The sequence below is a fragment of the Geosmithia morbida genome, assembly GCF_012550715.1.
Source record: "Geosmithia morbida isolate 1262 chromosome Unknown scaffold_0, whole genome shotgun sequence".
Lineage (NCBI taxonomy): Eukaryota > Fungi > Ascomycota > Sordariomycetes > Hypocreales > Bionectriaceae > Geosmithia > Geosmithia morbida.
The window spans coordinates 1,900,386-1,908,340 of record NW_023336187.1 but is presented as its reverse complement, the minus strand read 5'-3'; the positions used below and the strand labels follow the sequence as shown (position 1 = coordinate 1,908,340).

General features: G+C 55.5%; 3 protein-coding genes across 3 annotated transcripts; 1 reads left to right on the top strand and 2 right to left on the bottom strand.

Annotated features, from left to right (window-relative positions):
• Positions 1-927: 927 nt before the first annotated feature.
• Positions 928-1,308, bottom strand: GMORB2_0581 (cytochrome c oxidase assembly factor 2; the record flags this gene model as incomplete). The annotated part of the gene is made up of 1 exon (XM_035462566.1): positions 928-1,308. The coding sequence occupies one exon, from the start codon at positions 1,306-1,308 to the stop codon at positions 928-930; it is 381 nt and encodes a 126-aa protein (XP_035325496.1).
• Positions 1,309-2,246: 938 nt separating this feature from the next.
• GMORB2_0580 (Diadenosine tetraphosphatase ApaH/serine/threonine protein phosphatase, PP2A family) lies at positions 2,247-3,834 on the top strand (the record flags this gene model as incomplete). Its single annotated transcript, XM_035462565.1, has 4 exons — positions 2,247-2,263; positions 2,377-2,500; positions 2,585-2,675; positions 2,765-3,834. The coding sequence occupies 4 exons, from the start codon at positions 2,247-2,249 to the stop codon at positions 3,832-3,834; spliced, it is 1,302 nt and encodes a 433-aa protein (XP_035325495.1).
• A 1,210-nt stretch (positions 3,835-5,044) lies between these two features.
• On the bottom strand, positions 5,045-5,979 carry GMORB2_0579 (uncharacterized protein; the record flags this gene model as incomplete). The annotated part of the gene is made up of 2 exons (XM_035462564.1): positions 5,045-5,803; positions 5,965-5,979. 2 exons carry the CDS (start codon positions 5,977-5,979, stop codon positions 5,045-5,047), a joined length of 774 nt encoding a protein of 257 aa, XP_035325494.1.
• Positions 5,980-7,955: the final 1,976 nt, after the last annotated feature.

Sequence of the window (7,955 nt, the reverse complement as noted above, 5' to 3'; positions counted from 1 at the left end):
AGGGCAGACGGTGCTACATAGAGGGTATTATCTGTCAGGCAGGTTGTGTCGCCTGTCAATGCTCATCTCGAGGAGCAATCCCGATACAGCCCTCGGTGAGCCGACATGATTGCCAAGAGTTCGGATTCCTATAAGCTTCCCCTATACGGACGTTGATCTTTGCCAAGACTCCTGGCATCGTCGTTATTCCTTCGTTTCTACGACGCAGCAGAAGAAGAAGAAGAAGAAGAAGAGAAGAGTTGCCCTGATATGGGGTGATGTACAGATTATATATGTATGCATCTCTCGAGGACTGCGAGCAGCAGGGGAACACGCAGGGTAGTAGTGCTACCAAGCTACCATCAGCCTTGCTCGTGCTTGCTCTTGTAGGAACCCGATGATGACTGCACAGTGGGAAGCTTGATATCGAGTAGTATTACGACAAGCTTTTCCGTTTTACCTCCATCTCGTCTTCATTTTCCTCTTCTTCGATGACTCTGTGATGTGACGTGAATACATATACATGTAACCTTTCTAGGTCGTTTATATCGATTGGTATGTACATGGGCCCAAATGGGGCGGCGGCGATTGGTATAACCCTCCAAAAAACGTCACCGATTTCCCCTCCCCCTCCCCCTTGGTACTTTTTTGTACAGCAACAAGAAATATGTTACAACAGGGATAAAAAAAAATTGTGTTCCCGTCCTGTGCTTTGGTGTTTCGTTGCATGCCGCGTTCTTGGTATGTTGTTGTCGTTTGTCGATCCCGATCCCTTCCTTTCCTCCGGCCAGTTCCACCCCGCTGATCGTTCCAATGATGATGATGAAAACATGAGGAAGAAAAAAAATAAAAAATAAAAAGTAACAAAGACAGACGAAAGATGAAGAAGAAGAAGAGATGACATGAGGGTTGACCATGACCCGAACGATGAGACGGACATACAAAAGATCACCTCCCCATCCTCCTGACAAGGCTCTTGTCGTCTCCGTCGTCGCTGTGGAAGCCCAGCCACTCACCCAGGATACCACCGGGTTTAGGCACCGGGCATCCGCGCCTGGAGGCACGGGCGATCTGGCTGCCGTCCTCGCCCGCGTCCATGGAGAAGTTGACGAAGCCCGCGCTCCTCTTGGCTTCGAGCTGCTGCTGCTGCTGCTGCCGACGGATCCGTCGCCTGCTGTCCACGTCGACGGACCCGTCGGCGAACTTGGTCGTCTTCGGGGCCGGGCAGGGCAGGACGTGGGGGAGCGCCACGACCATGAAGCATGCCACCACGGTCGACGCGAACAGCGAAGAGGTCATGCGCGACCGGGGATGCAGATGCGGAGGCATCGTGTCTCGTGTGCGGTGCGGTCTTGCTCCCCAAGGAGAGGGGGAGAGAGGTATTATCTCGGAAGGAAACGGATCGCCGAGGGGTCCGCTGCGCGCACTCGAGATGGCGTATCGTCAATTGAAGCGATTTGGGTGGTCGGCAAGGGAAGCAAAACGAATGTATGACAAGGAGCCGTCAGAGGAAGTCTACCAGGTCCTCAATGCGGGGAAGGGGGGGGATTAGAGCTTGGCCCGTCGTGGTTGATTGCCGTGGTTCCAATTGTGTGCCTTATTTCGAGATTTGAGATTTTTTTGGCCTCGAATTCGAGGGTGCTTTCCATCTCCTGCGACTCGATTGGCTGTACCGTTCAAAACCGCTCAAGGAAGAGTGGGGGGGGGCCCCCTTTTGCTGACCACGAACGAGAAACGAAACAGTATTACCGGGTAAGTAGAAAATCAAAATAAGAATGGAGAGAGAAAAAAAAAGTTCGTTGTTTCGGAGAAAATGAAATCCCGGTGCGTTGCGCGGCGCCACTCTGCTATACAGACGGTAGCATGTACGGATATAATGATAATACAACCAGCCCACCAAGGATAGCGACCGACGGGGCACGAGAAAATCGCAGATCAGCCCGGACATTATTATAGCTTGTGCTCTCTACTCGTCATTACTCGTACGCGACCGACCGTAAATCTCAACTTGGTATTACAGCAATCGCCCAACATCGGCCTAACCGCCTATTCTCTCCAACCACGGCTACCCGTCGAATCAATCGGCTCCTTCTACCTCTTTCTCTCCCTCCATGTGCGACATGTCGTGAATCGTGCGCAACACCAGTTAGCACCCGCCGAGCAATCCAACCTGCACGTGCGCCGGCTTACCGAACCCACCGAAAGCCTTGAATCCCTCGTCCTATCTACACTCGACGACGTCCTCAGAAACCCTTCCCCGCCACACCATGAGCGATCTCGACCGGTTAGTTCATGCTCCCGTTTTTTCTTTCCAATCCCCCCCCCCCTTCATCCATCCTTCATCCTCTTCATCTTATCCCTCCTTCTCTCGACATGTACTGAACTGAATGTGTACAGGGCCATTGCGCAGCTGCGCTCGTGCAGTCCCATACCCGAATCCCAGGTTCGCGAGATCTGCCACAAGGCACGCGAGCTCCTCATCGAGGAGGGCAACGTCGTCACTGTTACGGCGCCAGTCACAGTGCGTCCTCTCTCTCTCTCTCTTCCCCTCCACTTCGGATCCCTTTCCCTTCGGGGGTTCTGTGCAGCTCTGACATTCTCCTAGATATGCGGCGACATTCACGGCCAATTCCATGACTTGATGGAGCTCTTTCGCGTCGGCGGCGACGTCCCGGACACCAACTATCTGTTCATGGGTATGTCCTACCCCACACCTTAGCACGCGGAACACCCCGTCTCCTTTGGCAAGAACGGAGAAGAATTGACCTTGTCGGTGCCGTGATAGGCGACTTCGTCGACCGAGGCTTCTACTCCCTCGAAACCTTTCTACTCCTCCTATGCCTCAAGGTGCGGTACCCGGACAGGATGACGCTCATCCGCGGCAACCACGAGTCGCGGCAGATAACGACCGTATACGGCTTCTACGACGAGTGCATCCGCAAGTACGGCAGCGCCAACGTGTGGCGGTACTGCTGCGACATCTTCGACTACCTAGCCCTGGGGGCCATCGTCCTCGGCGCGTCCAACACCCTGCCGTCGAGCATGGAGCCCATAGATTCCGAGACGGAGATTGAGGTGTGCGACCAATCCGGCAACGTCATGAGCCGATTCCGTCGCCAGCAGCAACAGCAGCAGCAGCAGCAGCAGCAGCAAGGCCCCGCAGGCGGCGACCGGACGGGGCCTCCCGGGACCGGCGCCTCCGGCTCCAGCAACGGGTCGGTGGGCAACCCTACGGGTGCGGTCCTGTGCGTGCACGGCGGCCTCTCCCCGCTGGTCGACTCGATTGATAGGATCAGGCTCATCGACCGGAAGCAGGAGGTGCCGCACGAGGGGGCCATGTGCGACCTGCTCTGGTCGGACCCGGACGAGATTGACGGGTGGGGCCTCTCGCCTAGAGGCGCGGGGTTCCTGTTCGGCGCCGACATCGTCAAGGTGTTCAATCACCGCAACGACCTCAGCCTCATCGCCCGCGCCCACCAGCTCGTCATGGAGGGCTTCAAGGAGATGTTCGACGCCTCCATCGTCACCGTCTGGTCCGCCCCGAACTACTGCTACCGATGCGGCAACGTCGCCGCCGTCCTCGAGCTGTCCGAGGATGACGACGGCACCGCCATCTTCGCCCGCTCAAACGGTGACGTAGGCCGCTCCAAGCAGGCTCAGACGGCTTCCGCCGCCGCCGCCGCCGCCGCCTCCACACCCATGCCAGGCGGCGACACCTCCTCCGGCGGTCCTGCCTCCGCCCCACCTCTCCAGCTCCTCAGCGGTCCGGCCCGGAGGTACCGCGTCTTCCAGGCTGCGCCGCAGGATTCAAGGGGCATGCCTGCCAAGAAGCCCGTCGCCGACTATTTCTTGTAGATCCTTCCCTTCCCTCCCTCTCTGGTATCTCTCTCTCTATATCACTTCCCACTCTCCAACGCCCCATTTTCTTTTTAGATACCTCGTTCCCTCTTCTTCTCCCCCCCTTCCTCCTTCCTCGAATAGAGTGGAGTGGCATGCAAGAAGCTCTCTCTAGTTTTAAACAGCTATTACGTGTATGAGGGCTTCTTTTCTTTCCCTGTTTTTGTTTTTTTTCTCTTCATCCCGCATCTTGTGCGTCTGATATGATTGTCTCATGGCTTAGATGAACGGACTCACGTAGGAAAGCCCGGAGTTACAGATGAATTTGGTTCCTGCCCCCTTTTAAACTGCCTAGTACCCTGGCCTTTTGTTGCTTTGCTACGTGATTCGATACTGGTAGTAATTATTAGTATTCGTGCTTGTTGGGACGCCTTTGCTGTTAGATGTACACAATGACTAGCACACCTCTGCTAGTCGAAACTGCTAGCCCCTGGGGTGGTCCAGTAGTTCTCGAGCTTGCATATGCTCGATAGAACATATTAGATGGGTTGCCACTTTTTCGGCCTGCCCCACGCTGTGCCTAGCGTACCTGTCGCCATGTCGTTGCATCTCTTGGAATGCTTAGTCCACATTGGGAGACATGGAAGGACAGAGGAGAGAATATCAGGATGACCTGTTAGTGCCATCATAGCGTCGTCTGCTATGCACTGTACCAGGCCTATTACGGATTACTCCTTCTATATATATGCACATACACATACAGCTAGCTCCCGCGTTATGTCATGGTGCATACCAGGTCCCATTATTTCCGGATAGACGTTCAAGATCCGTTTCTCTAGGATCGTATCTCTGAGGTCATTGTTCGCAAAGAGCCAGCCTTCAAGTGACTTGTCATGTACTCGTCGGTCATTTGTCCCGTCTTGTTATGAGACAGGTGGTCTTGAGAAGCCGAGATGCTGTCGGCCTATTTACATTTCAGGTCTTTCCACATATTTCCACGACCTTGAGATATCATACTCCCCCGTGCTCCTATCATATTTTCCATGATGCCCAAAGCTTCTCTCGACAAGACCCCAGTGGGTCTCCAAGTTCTGACCCTCTGTACAACTTTTGACTCTCATACTTGCCTCGGCCTCAATCCCAAGCTCCTGCGGGCTTTGTAGGTTCTGTGGTATCCATTCGCCCTGATCTAGCCCGTATCGTAGGAAACACCTCTTCGTGGCCGGATTCAGCGATAGCCTCGTGGTTGTCCGTAATCTCGGGAATCCGGGGTAAAAGGGGCGTTCGGGTCATAACTGACACTGCTGCCTGCCATTTCAGGGGGTGGGGGGTGAATCGAGAATCCTTGGTGTCGAGGGTGCTCCATAAAGCTCTGCTGCTGTTGCGGGTGGTGCTGAGCTGGTTGCGCCATAAAGGCATCCATGCGTGGAGCCGTGGATGGATTCATGGGATATGAGGCCATCATACCGGACGGAGCAGCCATCGCCGGCGGCGGCTGTATATGGTGCTGCGGCGGGGTCTCCCACAGCGAAGAGGCGGTTGTCGAAACGCTCCCGATGGAGTCTTGCGGGCTAGTCTGGACGGACATGGGGAATGCGGCGCTCTGATCGATGGCGGCTGGTCTTCGCGGTTTGAGCTGCTGCTGTAGCGACTGGACCGACTGGCTGGTGCTCGCCCCCAGAGCATGAGACCCTGGGACGGCGACAGAGGCAGTGGCGGAAGGGGGTTCGGTGGTCGTCTGAGCTGCTGCTGCCGTCTGCAGGTAGTTTGCGATGTAATCGTCGCCGATGCCCTGTCTGTTCAGGAGGCCACGAAGATGACGGTTCTCCTCGGCAACCCTCCTAGCAGCTACCTGGACCTCGGTGGAGGCTTCGATTCCCTGGAGCTCGCAGACGCGTAGGCGATGCTCCAGTTCCTGGAGGTACTCCCTCTTGCGGGCGCGGGATCTTCTCTGGTTGTCTCGAATACGGGCGAGGTTGGCTTGATGCTGTTCGGAAGCCAGGCGAGGGGAAAAGGGGCTCCATGTTGGTCAAAGGAAATCAACAAGATCGTCAAGAGAAGGCAGGAAGATGATCCAGGAGAGGCAAGGGGGGAGAGGGTATGATGATGATGAGGGACGGTCGACGTCCGCAGGGGCTGAAAACTTACAGAGGGTGTTGACATTTAGCATAGATGGGTCCAACAAGCAGCCAGGCAATACGAAGTATATCGGTGGCAGGTGGGACTACGTCTGCATCTGGACGAAGAGAAGGCTGGAACTCGGACGGGGCTACACAACTCGTCCTGGTCACTCCAGAGCCAACCCTCAGCCCGCCGTCCTGGACGGATGAGAGATAGAGCTCGGTTCCTGATGTCACGGCCAGAGGGGCCAAGGTGAGTCCCGGCTGTCGATACCGTCCGTCAACGTCTCCAAGACTCATGCACCCGCGCGCACAGGCCAAAAGATGACGGCCGAGCTTCTGGAGCGTGTTCTCTCCCCCTGACACGTCCTGCGGGAACAGGGCGCCGAGCCAACGGGTAGCACGAAGATTCTGTAGCCGACGTAGGGCAAAAGCCATGCAAATAAGTAAAGATGCTTGCCCGGAGCAAAAAGTGTATAAATGGAATAGCGTCGAAGATGCAAGGAAGGTAAGGTGGAGATGGGGGATAAATAGCTGTAGATGTCAGGTCAGAAGCCCCGTACAATTGACGGCAGCTGATCGAGGAGGGGAGGATCTAGACGGCAGGAACAACCAGTTGATCCTTCCGGGACTAAAGCTACACGCGAGAAAGAAGAACAGAGGCAGAGCGTGGCCAGCCAGGACTCGCCAGCGCAGAGGAAAAGGAACATGGAGGGTACCTACAGCGAATACAACTACGCTTTTAATAGGCTATATTAAGCAGCACTAGGAGATAGCAGCTTCAGTAAGATGCTCTCACCCTCACCGAATACGCGAAAGTTTTCGCCGTGCTCTCTTTGGGTGCGCATATCCTCACGACGAGTACTGCCTCTGTACATGGTCCAGACTACATCTGACTCCGTACTGCGACCCGGACAAGAGGTATACAGGTACAGGTAGAGCTGGAGTCGGAGCGTAGGTCGGATCTCCTCCATGGAGATTCTGATGGTGTGTAGAGCTATTACGTCGCACACATGTCCACAAAAAAAAAAAAAAAAAGAGGCCACGCCTGAGCAACCCCGATGTCGAGCGCGACCGTCCCGGCGGCTGGTGGTGCTGTCTCGATTGAGCCGTTCCAAGAATCCTCCTTCCATGGACGGAGTTTCGATCCATCGCAGGTCGACGACTCTTGCTGCCCGGAAAGCCATAGCGAGGCTCTACGGCTGCTCTGTCCCAATTTCCAAGGGTGGCTTGGCCGTCAGCTGGACCCCCTAATTCAAATCTTGCAGCCACACGTCACATCGGTTGGAGGCTAGCCGGAGAAGAAGTAGAGTATAAGCACAGATGTAGGAATCATGAGTATGATCCGATACGCGCCACTGGATGGGAGCGCCGTCTCTGGTACGAGCATATAAGCCCATCTCGATGTCTAGATGGACATTGGGGCGAGGACGAACGGTCGTCGACGTAAGCTGTATGCATCCAAAGTCACGAGATGGTACCCTTTCTACTTTTGTCTTGGCTCCCGCCTATTCTCTATCCCTGCTTCCTCCTGAGTGGGTGGTACGAGTAGGAATCGCCTCCATGCAACGGGGAGTGGACAGGCCAGAACCCTGAACTGTCGGGGGAGGAATCGCAAACCCTGGCGGCCCGGGGTGGTGAAGGGGACGCAGTTCTGCACGACGTAGCCGTGGACCTGCCGACTATTAGCGCTGTCAGCTACACGACATACGACACACCTATACGATATGCGTCTTCACTGCTACATACGAGAATGTACCGTCCTAGCAGGTTGCCGCGCCCGATATGCTCCCTCAAGTCCTCATCACTGTACGGATACCAGGGGTGTACTTGGGAGGTTTCTCAGACGCGATGCCCCGCACAGAGGCCCTCTTCTCCATGATTGAATACCCATCACGAGAACCTGCTGAAGAGTTCAGGGCCAGCGTGAGAGCAGGTAGCAGGGTGGCTAGGGAAGGACCCGATCCCGACACACTGTCGGCCAGCTTTGGGAAGGGGAAAAGGGGGGGATGGGGGGGT